The sequence below is a fragment of the Parasteatoda tepidariorum genome, chromosome 5, assembly GCF_982258835.1.
Source record: "Parasteatoda tepidariorum strain Cologne lab strain chromosome 5, Ptep-v5.0, whole genome shotgun sequence".
Classification (NCBI taxonomy): domain Eukaryota; kingdom Metazoa; phylum Arthropoda; class Arachnida; order Araneae; family Theridiidae; genus Parasteatoda; species Parasteatoda tepidariorum.
The window spans coordinates 37056176-37072868 of record NC_141759.1 but is presented as its reverse complement, the minus strand read 5'-3'; the positions used below and the strand labels follow the sequence as shown (position 1 = coordinate 37072868).

The following is a 16693-nucleotide window of genomic DNA, read 5'->3' as shown; positions in this document are numbered from 1 at the left end:
TACCAGCAAGTGCGGTTTTCACTGTAATAGAAAAAATATAAATTCATGAAACAATTTATATTTACATTAAATATGCAAATCATTACAATTTCGACACTTAATATTGGCCTAACTAAACCAGGTAAAAGACCAGTTAATGTATATATATATATATATATATATATATATATATATATATATATATATATATATATATATATATATATATATATATATATATATATATATATATATATATATATATATATATATATATATATATATATATATATATATATATATATATATATATATATATATATATATATATATATATATATATACATTGTGTAACAATTATCAGTGCTTATAATTATCAAGTGAGATTATACAGCTGTATTGTTTTAACTCGGAATAAACCGGTTTTCATTTGTTTACCTTCCTGTATCAATTGCTTAACATTGTCATACAATACGTTAAAAATAAATACAAATAAGAAGTATATAAGTGTATAAAAAATCTCCGGAATAAAAACCCATTACATGTATGTTTAACATTAAAAGTATTGCCTATAAACTCGTGCAAATTATGTAATTATAAAAAACTACAGTGCGTCTAATAATTTGATCTAATTATTATAACATACTAATATAATTCTTGATATAATGAATATTCTATATTTATCGTCAAATTTATATTATACTAGCCGCCAAAGGCGCCCAGCTGTTCGCCAAGCTAAAGGTTTTCACAAATAAAGTTTTTTAAAACATAGCCGGAAATCTGAAGATTAGTGGACAATTAAAGTGTTCCTGTCCAGCAATTTTGTCTTCATATCCAGTTCTGCTGCAGATGTGTTATAGCTCTTGAGGATGTTTGAAATTATATAGCTACAACGCTTAAGAAAAAAAAACTAAAATGCTAAATACATGAAAAGAACACGAAAACGAATAAATTTTTTATGGTATCAATTTCTATTTCTATATAATTTTTTATAGTATCAAATTCTATTTCTATATCTGTTACGTCAAGCACTCAGGTATTATAATTTGATCTAGTTGTGCTTGTATAATTTTGATCTAGTTGCGCTTTCTACGTCATTTTGTTAACATCGTTTGGTTTGTTATTTAACATCGTTTGGTTTGTTATTTCTAAGTTAACTTTCAAAAAATTGGCTGGCATCAGCATTTTTATTCTTTAAGTTGTTTATTTTTTCTTTTGGAATTCGTTCCTTTTTAGCGAAATGTTTTTCAACCTAATCGAATTCTTTGCCGACTGTTCTCTGTATATATAAAGAAAATAAAGTAAATATTTTTAAAGTGTTGTGAAAAGAATTTTTAGTTGTACAAAGTACTACAATATCGCTATAAAAATTATCGTCTTCGCTTAAGAAAAAAAAAATAGAGCGTGGAAAGAAGAAGAAAAACTTATTATAACAATTATGAGCAGCGACAAATATATCAAAGCGAAGCGTTCTATTTACGTATCGAATATGTTGCCACATTTTTAATACAGAAGTTAAACTTTTCTCCACTTTAATAAATGTAAACTAATGCGAACTTTACAATTAAATTATTAATTCCTTCGTATATTATTGGTTTAAGTTGTCGAAAATTAATATTTCAATTGTGAGGTTCGCATTAGCATACATTTATAAGAGTGGGGAAAAGTATATGCATTTTTAATAGTTTTTTGAATATGGCTCTTTGAAGACGAAAAAGCAGACGAAAAGCATAGACTTACAAAATGACTGATTACTAAATAACTAATCAAAATTTTTGAAAAAGAAAAAAAGTACTTCTTTATTATGTCAAAACACAATTATGTGCCGAGTTTCGTGCCTGGGCGAAGCTTCTGGGGCGATATATTGTGATTACAGACAGACAGACACACACACAGCCGCATTTATTATTATGTATAGGTGTATAGATGTATAGATAGGGGAGAGTGGGGTCAATTGTAACAGGGTACGATTGTAACAGAGCAAAAATTTCGAGTGTTGGGTTCTAGATTTGGTTCCTAGGTGGCGCACAAGGTGTATTTAATAAATCTACATGTACACCCCTGATGGCAACCATTTTTATGTACTTTTGAAAGAGTTACGTCACAAAAGATATTTTCACGCCACGCAAGTACTTTTTTTTGGTATTAGAATATTATATTGTAACAAAGTAATTTTGTTTAAACAAATAAAAATTAGTAACCGAATACGTAAGTGGACACTTTAATTAACATTTCAATAAAAAAAACACTAGTTTTGCTAATTAACTAGCATTGTTTTTAACAAATGAAGCTGAAATGGCGTCTTGGGGACAATTGTAACAATAAGTAAAGGGACGATTGTAACAGCTGAAAATAAATAATCTTATGTTTACAAACCATTACTTAGCTCTTTAAGAACCACCAATAGTTTCCTATATCATTTATATTATGTTGCATGTTTATTATTTTATTTGTCACCTTTCACAGCATAAATTAACATTTTTAACCCCTTAAAGTTAAAAGTTTAACCCTTTAGGTCTCTGCTCATTATTATTTTTACTCCTAAAATATCACTACTGTTTTGATCAATAAAAAAATATATCACAACTATGATAATATGTATAATTAACTATGTTTTAGTTGAATTTATGAACTGTTACAATTGACCCCGTAAGTGGGGACAATTGTAACAACTGCACGACTGTCAAAAATTGTTAATAACTAATATAATAATATTTAAAATCAGGTATTTATTTTTTTTTTCTAGTAGAGGATAGTCTACTTTACTCGTCTGTCAATTAATACTAATAATATATTGGATTTTTTGTTAGTTAAAAATAGTTAAGTAAAAAATGTTACAATTGACCCCACTCTCCCCTATAGTATCACCTGATAATTAAGATTTTATAAAGAATCAAGTTCATACGATTTTGTATACTTTGCAATAAAATTTAAAGCTCTCAGGAGTTTGAGGGATCGACAAAAAATTAAAAAAGAAAACAAGTGTTTCTGGACACCCTAACATAAAGAATAAGATGATAACTTATATAAATTATTTTGGTTGTTGTTTGCAAAAATTGCATAAATTTTGTAGATCTAGCTTAAATATTTATAGAGATATGAACAGTTTTATAACAAATAATTTTTTCTTCTGTTTTTTGCTGTAACTTTAAAAATATTCTATAAAATTAAACAAAATTTTTGGAGCAATTTGAAATTAAATACATGATTATTGCTTCAAAATTTGAAAAGAATATTCTTAAAAAATATGCAAGATATGAGTATTTAAAGACGTGATAAAAATTCCATATCATTTTTTCATAAATTGTAGTGAATCGTATTTGGTAACTAATCGAAATTTTTTATATTTGAATGTCTTAAAAATTTAGCAATTTTCTAAGTAGTTTTTGCACTTTTTAAAACAAACTCAAAATAATGAGTTTCCTACAAGTATTATCTTATATTATAGGACAAAATTAAATAACAAATGATAATATCTTATAATAAATGCTTTTACACCGAAATATGATTGTACAAGAATACATGCGACAAAAAAGATTATTTTATTGAGGATGATTCCAAGCAATGCCGATGTAGTTTTAATAAATCTTGTTTGCTAGTACAAATGAAATTTGTGTAAAACACCTTTTCACACATAGCTCTGTTTTTGAAAATGCGAAAACTACTTAGAAAATTGCTTGAAACTTTTTAAATTTTTAAGATATTGAAATCTGATTTTTTTATTAGTTGCCAAATGCGATTCACAATGAAATTTTAAAAAAATTAAATTTTTGCCACTCATGCTCAGTATAAAAGAACTTACTTTAATTAATCATATTTTGCGCAGCTTTAACAAATTTTTCTCAAATTTTGAATCAAAAAGTTTGCAATCCATTTTAAATTGCTCCAAAAATTTTGTTTAATTTTATTGAATATTTTTAAAGTTATAGCAAAAAAATTCGCAAGACAACATTTTTTGTTCATAAAAATGTCCTTATTTTCCTAAATATTTGAACTAGGTTTATGAAGTTTTTTTCACTACTAGTTGCATATGAAAGCTGAAATAATTGTTACAAATTACAAACTCATTGCTTCCGTTTTTGGCATAGGGTGATCAAAAACATTATTTTCCCTTTTCAATTTACTGTTGGACCCTCAATCCTCTAATAAGAGCTTTAACCCTTTCGCACCGACTGTCACAAATACGTGCCAGCATAAAACCGTATAAACCAGGGTAAAAAGATAAAACTGGTAATCAAAGTAGTTCTTTAGCAGTTTATTTATGGGCGGAGTCATAATTGTTTGACTTATTTAATTCACCATTACTTTGTTCAAAATAAAACTATTTAGTTATACTTTGAATTAATATTGATTATATATATGATTAAATTAACAATAATTAAAGTAAAAGCAAAATAAGTCTGTCAAATTAACAACGACTACATTTAAGTTACCCTTTTTTATTTAATTACAACTTGATTCTGATTTTGTACGAATGCTTTTCTGAATCAACCGTCCCCAAGGGGTTAAACTTCATCGATAAGAATGAGAAATCGCTTAACCTAAACATTTATAAAATAATTCGTTTAATATTTTTTGAGAAAGATTAAAAACGGTATTAGATAAAAGTGTTTCAATCATTTCGTCCAGCCTCTATAGATATTTCTTATCCTATTTTCCTTATTCATCCCTCCAATTTCCTTTTAATAAATTTTAAACCAGCTCACTAGTTTATTTTATTTTTATTATAAGATTAGCTCTGAATTAATTTTATGGTAGGAACTAATTACGATAAGCTATTCTTAAAGCCTCAGGATGGAATAGTTTAGTTGTATGACTTTTTATACTCGATTGAATAAAACTATAGTTATACAGTGGATCCCTTCACATATTGGTATTGAAGGCAATGAGAATGCAGATTATCTGGCAAAAAACGAACAACTATGCCCCAAGAAATAACAACCGTCACACCTGATACTCTTAAAAAATACGTCATGAAAAAACTCAACGAAATAAATATTTTTGATTTAATTATAAAATCAAAAGGCAAAATATGGGAAAATACTCAAGACAATTGGAAATTTCTCTGCTACCAACCCCGTAAGGAAGCAGTAACCCATTTTAGGCTTAAAACAGGCCACGATTGCTTATCAGAACATTTATATAACATAAAAATTCTTCCCAGCAAAGCATGCCCAATTTGTGACACAGGTGTATTAAACTCTGATCACCTCTTATTTTGCAAGAGACTAGACAGGAACTTCCAGAAAAGTGGGAATGTCACTAAATTGTATTGGGACGCAAAAACTCTCATTAATTGTCACTAACTTTACCTTTTTCATGTTAATGTTTAAGGTTTTATATTGTTGAAATGTTTATTGATTCAAATGTTTATTGTTCTTTTTTGTTCACTTTACCAAAATTGTTGAATTGTTTCTTTGTTATTTTCCTGCTCCTTTGTGATGCAGTGAGCAGTCAAATTTTCTGGATTAAATTCCTAATAAAGCCATATGAAACACACTTTTTATACTTGCTCATTTAATTAACTAAACTTCTAAATTGCAGCCTATAAAATAATTTTAAATTTGAATTTTATTTGTCCAGTGTCCAGTTTTTTTTTAGTAAATATGGGAAGAACTAATTTTTGCTTTCATTTTAATTCTAACATATCAAATCTATGATGTTTCAAAACTTAACTATAAGGTTTTTGTTTTGAACTGAACACTATTGAATTAAATAATTCAAACAGATTTACCCGCCCACTAATAAATTGCTACTGCAACAGTTAGGTTAACAAATTTGTCTGTCAAACTTTCGTTGCTCTGTGAGGATTTATTTATCGACTGTGTCAACCTTCATCTAGCAAAAGGTACCTCAAGATGAAATCACGTTAATATGTCTTACTTACTAGTGATTTGGTATTTAATATTTATAGTGGTAGTTACACCACATTACTCTCCTTCCAGAATTTTATCTGTGATAGAATTCGATAAACGAATACTACTAGTTGAATCATGCTGTTTTATTTATTTAGATATATTTTGCTCATTATATTTTTTCTTCATAGCATTTTACTCATTATTGTTTATTACTGAGAGACTTTATTTACTTCACCAGATTTTTTTTCTTTTTCTTTGAGCAGTATATTTTTTAGCATGTCAACTATTTAATGTGGTTTAACGATCAATATTGGCAATCACGTCTGCGTCACCAATGTGGGGATTTATTTATCGAAAGGGACCTCGAAATAAAATAGAGTTAGCATGTCTTATATACTAGTGATTTGGTATTTAAAATTTATAGTGGTAGTTACGCCACAGGTTCAAGTCTGAAAATGCATATGACTAACCCGTCTCAAAGATGTTTAACAATCAATAGTCCGGTCGTATTGATTTATGTGGACATTTTTATATTAATATTTAAAAGTGGTAGTAAATTTTATGGTTTAGAATTTTTATTACTGATTTTAAAATTAAATTTAAGTTCAATTTTTTTAAACGCAAATTTGTCTGTCAAATCTTCATTGGTTCAAGTCTAGGACTGCATATGACTAACCCGTCTCAAAGATGTTTAACAATCAATAGTCCATTCGTATTAATTTATGTAGACATTTTTATATTAATATTTAAAAGTGGTAGTAAATTTTATTGTTTATCATTTTTATTATTGATTTTATAAATTAAATTTAAGTTTAATTTTTTTGAACGCTTTTATACAAACAACTTAATCATAGATTAATAATTGTGGTGCAAAAAGTGCTAGCTCATAAAATGTTTCGGCACAACTATTAACCCATTAATTGTGAAGAAAGGTTTAATGTGTCAATAAATTAAGCTAACTTAGATTGAGGTACGGCTACTGCTTTAAATATTCTGGGAAGCAGATTTCCGGTTGGGCAGCTATGCAAAGAAATCTATATGGCCGTGAGCTGGACTAGGGTTTTTCAATTCAGCTTAATTTAACTGTACTATGCATGATAAATAAAAAAAAACATAAAAATAAAGAAAGACTATTTCTATAAGTTAGCAAAAAATTTGAACTCTACTGGAGAAAAAAGAGAAATAAAAGAGCCAAATTTTAAATTTATAATATTTATTATTAAAATTTGAAATTTTAAAAACTACTACTTTTATTTCTCAAACTAAGATAAATTTCTAAATAAAAGTAACAAAAAAATGACAATTTAAAGTAAATTAAACAGTTAAAATGCGTGATTAAAATGCATAATAAGCAATAAAGTAACAATTAAAGTACTTATTATAAAAAATGCATAAATGTGTCATGCGTTGATGATCAAGGATAAAAATTATAAAATTACTTACAATTGGCAAATAAATCCCCATGCACTGTAACAAAAATAAGTAAATAAAATTAATACTATAACAGACATTTAAATATAATAAGCATTAAATATCAGAATTTGAACATAAATAAATTTACTTTCGTTTTAATATAACTCATACTGCCGAATTAAATTAAGTTATACAAACGCTTAGAAAAGAAAAATTCAGTTTTAAAATGCAAACGACAATTTTACAGAAATAATCCGTAAAATTAACGAGCTTTTTTTCTAAAACAACAATCGACATAAATAATTTAATTACGCATATGAATAAATCATCTGAAAATTGTTTTAATGCACCGAACAGTGACATTATGTCATTTTTATTTGTAGAAATTTCCAACTTAACAAAATTGTTAAAAATTTGTGATAAAGATTAAACGCATGAAATTTTGAAAGATTCTCAAATGCCACTTTCTTTTTGTAAAGTAAAAAACATATTCATAGAAAAATATAATTTGCCAAAACTCCTAATAACTAAATGACATCTTAAAAAAACAAAGTTTATACTAACATCCCATTATCTGTAACATAACTTTATTATTAATTTTTTAAAGCCCATAAAAGCACTGAAATCTTATTCAAATTTTTTTTAAAAATTTATTTATGAGAATTTCCGTTTAACATGAAATTATATTCAATATAAACGAAGTAAATATTAAATCTATTTTTAAAACAATTAACACAACATAAAAAGCCGATGTTGAACCTTATTATATCAATTAAATTTAAAAACAAAAGGAAGGAAACAAAGGAAATTGAGTTTTCCACATTTATGCCAACGAAAATTTAACTCTTACTGAAGAGGCGACAACTCCGACGAAAACTTAATGTATTATCTTATATTTGGCAAAGTAACAGAACATTAAAGATACATTTATTAAAATGTATTGTAATTCAAAATGTTTTTGCTTCTTATGACACTAGGACAAGCCAAGCACGCCAACCTTTCGCCTTTGCAAATTAAGTCAGGAAGGTATGCCTTTCGTTTGACAAGAAAGCACCACACAGGGGAAAATATGTCTCAGCTCAAAACCTCCCGAATAGGTGGCAAAACCATTCACTCGAGAGACCACTTCAATTTTGGCATAGATCTGAAGGAGAAGAAAATTTTCTCCAGTTCCCCGTGACCATGATGCTGCTAAGCGACCAACCACAGAACTTTTCAAGCACGTACAGTCCGCAAAAAAAAAAAGATATCACCCTGAATAACTTTTGTTCTAATGATCGGATTTTCACGATCTAAGTGTCAATCTTAATGGTTCCCGAGGGTGATCTCAAATATGCTAATTAATTAGTGCTAACTATTAATTAAGTTACGAAATCAGACACAAAAACGTACTTTCTCTGAATAAACATGTATTTTTTTTTACATATTTGGAATTCTGACCCTTAAAATAGGGGGGGTAGACAAAATTTCGAAAAAAATGGGTTGTAAATTAGGTCGCAATAGGGATTTATATATCTGGCGATGGTTTAAAAATATGCCAAATTACCTCGCCATAGAAGGGGAAATAATTTATAACAACCATAAAGAAACTGAATGAATGACAAGATGGGAAAAGATAGTGCTTCTCGTTGCTAAGCAACCAAAAGAATTTTTCACTTTGCTTTCTGGGCTTTTTTTTTTTTTTTTTTTTTAAATCTCCTTTAAAAAGGAAATTTAAATAAATTAATAAATTATTTTTGATTCTCCAAGATTATAGAATCTTTGAATTTTTATCTGACATTATTTATTTTTGTAATGCTGTTTTAATGTAATTTGTATGACAGTTTTGAATTAAAACCAAATTTTCATAAGTTATCATAAATTTATGAAGAGTTGTAGGGTTAAATGCTTTTGCCCCGCACTTCGAGTTTCTTAGGAAAGGAAAAGAAAGTGATCAAGCAAAGGTGGACCTGAAAAAAGATAGCTATTCTGATGCATAATCGCCAAATTTTATAGAAATCACGGTATTTATTTTCGATAAAATTGTAAAACTTAATAAATGTTATAAGGCATTTTAAAAGCATTTTGATATATATATATATATATATATATATATATATATATATATATATATATATATATATATATATATATATATATATATATATATATATATCATAATAAATAAAAACAAAAAAAAACACGAAGAAAATTACGAAAAATAATAAGTTTTATTTATTGCGCATAAGCTGCAAGTAAATAGAACTCATAAAATAAGTAAATAAGTTCAAAATGTCGAAAAAACTTGGGAAAAATTACGGAACAATAAAAAAGGGGGGAAGAAAAATAATAATAAAAAATAAAACAGCAAGAAACCGGAAAAAAAATTCTAAAAATATCCGGAAAATAAAAGATATAATCTTTTCATCAGCTTACACGATTATATCAGCAAAAAAATAGTACTTTCTATTATTGTATCAATATAGCCAAAGTAAAATATATCAATGCAATAGTTTGAGAAGCACTCAAAAAAATTTTACAAAAAAATTACAAACATAATGGAACACAATAAGTAAAAATATCAAGCGAAATCAGAAAATTAAGTATAAAGAAGAAACAGAATAAAACATGAAACGAAATCTATAAAGCGAGCTGCGAATTCAAATGAACTTATTACATGAACGTGAAATTGTTAAAGAATTATTTAAAATATTTTCGAAAAAGATTGCCACATTACAAAATATGAAACGAAAAGCGGAAATTGAGCTAAAAGCTTAAATAGAGGGGTTTTGTATTAAAGTGCGTTCTTACTGCAGTGTTTTGGTTATACCTATTTTATATAATGTGATTATAATGCTTTTTGAATTTATTATTCTGTTTTTATCGGAGAAAATAGTAACTTCGTTAAATCATGAAAATTCTTGGAATTTGAAAATTTAAAATGTAACAGATACCCTGTATTAAGGAAAATGAAATATTTCATTTGAAATCTATTTTTTTATTCAACATTATTTCATTTTATGCTTTACAGAATATTAAAACGGTGCGGAGATCAAGGAGGTATGTAAATAGGAAAATATATTAAAATCCATATCTTAAGTTCAGAACCTTTTTTCATGGCACTTGTTAACCAAAATGCTGTAATGATATTGTCAGCATTTCAATTAAAAGAACTAATTCGTTCTGTTTAAAACTATCTCTATCACACGACTTTTTTTTCCGAATGTCGCATACCTCCCTTAACTATATCCGTACTTCTTCAACTACGATTGAAATAAAACTTTATTTTAAGGAGTAAGTCAAGAATTTGTACTTCTTAATATTTGCAAATGATATTAAGTAAACTTAGTTTGCAGTAAAAAGAGTTGATGTTATTTACACACTCCTTTCGTTAGTTCTTTAAAAAACATGATTAAACGAAAATTAGGTTTATAATACCCTTAATTAAACAAGAGTAACAATTGTTACAGTTTTTACAATAATTTTTCAACTCTGACACTCTTTTCATGAGATAACTTCTTTTGCCAACGATTTTGTCCCTTTTTTTTTGTTAGTTGAAACCAGCTTACGCATTCTTGTAATTTTTACATTTTATCTTTGAAATTTCAATCTCGAAAGACATGCATGAAGTGACGCCTAGTCCAAAGAATCTAAGTTAAATAGTTGTAAGGCCGATTATTACGAAAACAATTAACTACTCTGGTTCAATGAAACAATTACAGTAAAACTTGGATCAGTTGACCACTTCATGTGCATTGTTTTAGTGGCCAACGTAGACAAGTGATCAACTTATAGAAGGGGTGGGACATTGTTTACTTTTTCGTTTCCTACATGTTGCTATACATTAAAATTTTTTTTTTACTTGACTTAAAAATTTGATTTAGCAAATGGCCAAATGAATATCTCAAGAAATGTGTTTAAACCTAAACGAACTTCAATTTGTTACACAGAAATAATTTTAATATTTAACTAACTTTTAAAAAAAAATTATTTTGTTAGTTATGCATGTGAAGTGTTTAATAAAAATAATTTCTTAAAATATCAGAACACGAAAACATTGAAAACTTTAACAAAACAAAATTATTTTAACACTTTAAAATTTATTCTGTTATTACTACGCATACAAGCCTATTTGCTCACTATTGCAACTGGAAGAGCAACTTTTCAACTAACACACCTGTTTTCAATGAATGAATGAAAGAAATGGTCAAAAGCTGACTCCCTACAGTTTCCCCAGATGGTCAACTCACAAAAAGGTTTAGATTAGCTTTTTACACTATTTCACCAAACAAGTGAAATATTAACATACATTGCGAAATGACAGAAAATTTTCTGAATTTTTTTTTCCTGGTCAATTTATGAGGGTTTTAGAATAGAATTTCATAATACTCCTAGACAAAATTAACTTATTTCAGTGGTCAACATACAAGATAGACAGGTGGTCAAGTTACAAAGGTTTTGCTTCTTTATTATGTAGGAAAATTTCCGTTCTTGATAATTGAGGTCAACTTATTCAGGTGTAAAACTTACAAGTGTGGTCAACTTGGCAGGTTTCACTGTATAAATAAATCATTAATATTCTTGTTTTTTTATTACGAAATATTAGGAGAAATTTGTATACATAATTTCTTCAAAACGTGTGTTAAAACTATGATTATAAGTTATTTAAGAAGAAAAAAGTCAAATGGAGTAAAAGAACAATTTTTGAGATGATGATTCTAAAAATAGCACATTTTTCAAATCTTTTTGCAATTTTTTATTTTAGTAGTTGTTTAACAAAACAAGGCATATCGAACATTTTCCTGATATAGCAATATTTTTTTGAACTGTGCAAAAGTTGAGAAATTATACAAACAACTTTTAAAGAAAATATTTTCAACTTTTTAAGACAAAAGGGTAACTTAAAAGGGTTAGCGCACAAGATTAACTTTGAATGTTGAATTAAAATTGCATGCCCATAGTTTTTTGTTCATTTAAAAAACAAAACAATCTGTTAAATTTTTCCCCTGTGCGCACATACGCATTTACTTTTCATTACTCGAATAAATAAGAAGTAATAAAAAAAATAAAATTAATAATTTATCTTCATTTTTCGTAAACAATAGTATTTTTAGTAAATAGTCAGCTGTTCTGCTTCGAATGATATTGAGTGTGATCAGTAGAATATTTTTAATTTCTTAACAAGATTTAATTCTCAGATAGCTGGCAATAATTTTAAGTTTTCTTTCAATAAGAACTTAGTAATAATTTAAAAAGTAATTTTATTTTAAAGAAAAACATAAATTAAAGTACTTAAACAATTGATTAGTATATTATTGGAAAAAAATATACATAATAGAATTTTAAAAAAAAATTACATTAAAATTCAATAAAAAAGTTAGAAAAATAATTCTGCGAAACACGCATAGACAGGTAATTTACAAATTTATTTTAAGATTAAGGCGATATATAAGATGTAAAGAAGTTTTAAAAAACTCTACTCTAAACTCAGCTGCACGACAGCCCATGGAGGGCCAAGGCCTACTATGCCCATCTCAGTTTTCTGGACCTAGGGCTCTGGGGTGCAGGAGCAGATGTTCCGGTCAGGTGGTCAGCCGAACGCGGAACCCCCAGTGTTTAGTTCCCAATCATGCTTGGTACTTATTTATCGACCCACTGAAGGGATGAAAGGCTGAGTCAGCCTTGCCCGGCCCGAGGAACGACAGGGCGAAGCGCTACCGCTCAGCCACCGGGGGAAGTTTTAAGATGATTAAAAATGTTGACTACGCATTCGTATTAATAATTATAAAATATATATTCAAGAAATTGATAAATATATTATTCCAAATCTATGCATACGTGTGTATATTATTGAAATTGTATCAGTTATTGAAAAAGAAAATCAAAAATTAAAAAATAATCACATTAAGTAAACACAATCTGGTGCATAATCATATTCTATCAGAAGCACGCCTTTATAAAACTAGACATTCGTTGAATAAAGTGTTTTTTATTCAAAATGTTTTATTCATAATTTCTTTACTAAATTACAAATACATTATTAAATGACTAAAAAGAAACATCGTATTTTATAGTTTGAAAGAAATAAAAATAAAAAGATTAGCAAACGATTATTAGCGAAAAAAATATGAATGAAATTTTACACTACGCGCGCGAAGTCAAGTTCCTCGCAAGTTTATCACATTTTAATATTAATCGCCCCATTTAATCATTTTTTTATTGTCGCCAAATTATTTTTTTAAAAATAATTAATTTTAATTTTTTTCAGCTTCTAATAAATAAAAACAGTTGAAACTTTAGATTTTTCTATTGAAAAATATGTAGATTATTATGGTATAAAAAAATTCATACCTTATAATTCAAAATTTTTTCATCCTCAATTTAATTAAATAATAAAAAATAATTAATAATTATTAAAAATTATTTTTTTCATGAAATAATCTTTGGGTAAATGAGTTTTATGAGTGGGTGCAATTTTTTTTGAATTGCTTCATTAGTTTTGAAAATATGACTGAAAACGCAAAAAGCGAAATTAACATTAAGGGGTACGAACTTTGGATCGCTCTCCTGACCAAACTATGGGGACCACATTTCCCAGATTGCGGCTACCCCCTATATTTTGAAGGTTAGGAATCCAAATATGTAAAAAAAAATACATGTTTATTCAGAGAAAGTACGTTTTTGTGTCAGATTTCGTAACTTAATTAATAGTTAGCACTAATTAATTAGCATATTTGAGGTCACCCCCGGGAACCATTAAGATTGACACTTAGATCGTGAAAATCCGATCATTATAACAAAAGTTATTCAGGGTGATATCTTTTTTTTTTTGCTGACTGTACATCACATGTACTTGGTGGGTCTTAGCGGAGTCAAGGATAGTACCTCCACCCCTTCGGTCCGGAGTCCAATTCTCTAAGCTCTGGTTTATAGCAACCCAGGAATTTGAAATGACTTACCCAATAAAGATTATCGATCTAAATAAATTTTTGACTAATAATGCTAACCACTTAATACACAGAAAGCAAATAAACAGCTTAGTGAATGACGCGGATAAGTTACATTTTTAGGATAATTTCTTAAATCTAAAACAACATAAATAGTTTTTTTTTAATGTGTGTGTGAGTCAGCAAACCACCTTTGAGAGGCGTTATGTCCTAAAATAATTATACTAGTTTACTTGATTTTTTTTCTAACTTTTTGAGGTCTTCATAAGCATGAAAGAAAAGATTTATTAAGTCATATAATGAACGCATAAAATGATGTTTCACCTAGAAAGACCATAGTAGTCAAATAAATGAATGCAATATTCGTTTGAATGCATTACTTGAAAATAGCACACATTGCTTAGCTTTTTTCATTCACTCACGCACCTGACCAGATTGGAACTATACAATGTTTTTTTTTTCTTCAGAAAGAAACTCCACCCCTTGCTTGATGTTTCTCACAAGCCCCCCGTAATTGCTTAAGCAGTTTTTTTTTTGTGGCATCTTCACGCTATGAGCTCACGACAGACCTAGAAATGACTAATGAGTCAGTCCTAGAAATGGTAAAGCATCAAAGATTGTACTCGCAAATTTTCAAATAGATTTATTTTCTCCATACTAGATTTAAATCGAGATAATATAAAAATTCCAACTTTTCCATTGCATATTCCGAAGACTGACGTCGCGACCTCTTTCGGTCTCTTCGAATAGGCTTACGGAACGTAAGATGTACTTTGTCTTAGTTTATTTTTCATTCACTTCTTATTTTTATTGGAATGTTGTTTAAGTAGTTTCCAACCATTTGTAATAATATCGTCACAGTCATTCGCGCTAAAACTAAACTCAGTGGCGCGACAGCTCATAGAGGGCCAAGGCCTATTGTAACCATCTCAGTTTTCTTGACCTTTGGCTCTGGGGTGCAGGAGCAGATGTTTCGGTCAGGTGGTCAGCCGAACGCGGAAACCCCAGTGTTTAGTTCCCAAGCATACTTGGTACTCATTTATCGACCCACTGAAGGGATGAAAGGCTGAGTCAGCCTTGCTCGGTCCGAGGATGGAACCAAGGACCTGTGCGCGAAGCGCTCCCGCTCGGCCACCGGGCGACACTCATTTACACAATAAGGTTAAATTTTTCTTTATTAAAATGCCTTCTGCTCAACAAAACGTTTCTCAAACTTCCAAAATTAAATTTCCTGTACTTTCGGACTATTTATATTTCTCGATTTCATTAAAACTACACCCATGTTTTAAAATATGTGCAGGACCATATATCTTTGATATATAGAACTGTTCTTTATAGAATCCGATTGTTTTAAAACCACACTCAGATTATATGGCATATGCAATAAACTTTATCTTGTAGACATTTAGAATAGTTTTTTAACAAAATTCGGTTAATTTAAAACCAAGATTAAAATACGCAGTGAAGTGCGTAGTGGCAACGCCTCCTATAACTGAAAGCATCCACACGGTCTTTTGTAGGTAGTCCGATCAGACCACTATGAAATTAAACAAGTTTACGAAAGAAGCATTTATGTAAAATCTAGTAAAAATAAGATAGTGGTAGCAAATATATGTCTAAAAATTTATTTATTTTTTGATTATGATTGATTTGACTTATTTACTTGTCAACCACTACAGATTCAATTTTCAAATATGTATGATAAATTTCTCTCAATTACTTTTACAAAAGAATTTGGATTCACGCGCACAACAGGTTCACTTTTTCAATAATCTGCGCGGACTACTTATAAAAACCCGTGTGGAGGCTTTCTGATATAGGAGGTAATAGTAGTGGAGCATATTTTCATAACCTTTGGAATAATTTCTTTATGCAATATCATTATTAAAGAACCACACCCTAATAAAATAGATTGAGCAATAATCTAGTCTGAAATATCTACACATTGAAGCCAAGACTTCAAGACACTAATTGACATTTTTAATAGCAAATAAATACATAACGCAAATAAAAAAAGTGTTTGGCAAACAGTCTTACCTAAGTAAATGCTAGTTGCAATGGTGAGTAGAAATATTATTCGAGTAGAAGTCATTTTATCTGTCTGTAAACGAGTGTTTCAAGCGAAAGAAATTGCCACTCATTTCTATCACTTATATAGTGTTTTGTGTTCTTTTTTTTATCTCCGGTAAACTCACCGAAGTCGTAAAATATAATAACTAATGAAACATAAAGCTCTTAAAGTTTATGTTTGCTTATTTCTCTTGCGTATGACGCAGATTTCAGTTATAGGGTAAACTAACCAGTGAAGGAACACTTAAGCTTCGCTTGCTTTTTAAAAAAATCATATTAATTTCAAAATTCGTAATTTCAGTTAAATGACAGTGTCAACATATTTGTTACTAATTGCAAATTACGTAAAAAAAATTTATATAACTTACATAATATTGTTTTAAAGTTTTGGAGGTTCAAATAACAAGTAGTAAGAAGACCAAGTGAAGGAACAGCTCTTACCAGTGA

General features: G+C 28.4%; 1 protein-coding gene across 2 annotated transcripts in view; it reads right to left on the bottom strand.

The window, feature by feature from the left end:
• The window catches only part of LOC107452442 (uncharacterized), a 59103-nt gene extending 42736 nt beyond the window's left edge, over positions 1-16367 (bottom strand). The window contains exons 1-3 of one of the 2 annotated variants that reach the window (XM_087163679.1): positions 16214-16367; positions 7281-7304; positions 4-21 (exon numbers count right to left, since the gene is read on the bottom strand). In XM_087163679.1, the coding sequence (XP_087019805.1) occupies positions 4-21; positions 7281-7304; positions 16214-16268 (97 nt within the window). In that variant the 5' untranslated portion in view covers positions 16269-16367. The remainder of the gene's footprint in view (positions 1-3; positions 22-7280; positions 7305-16213) is intronic. The other variant, XM_087163680.1, reaches the window with a different exon arrangement.
• Between the last annotated feature and the right edge of the window lie 326 nt (positions 16368-16693).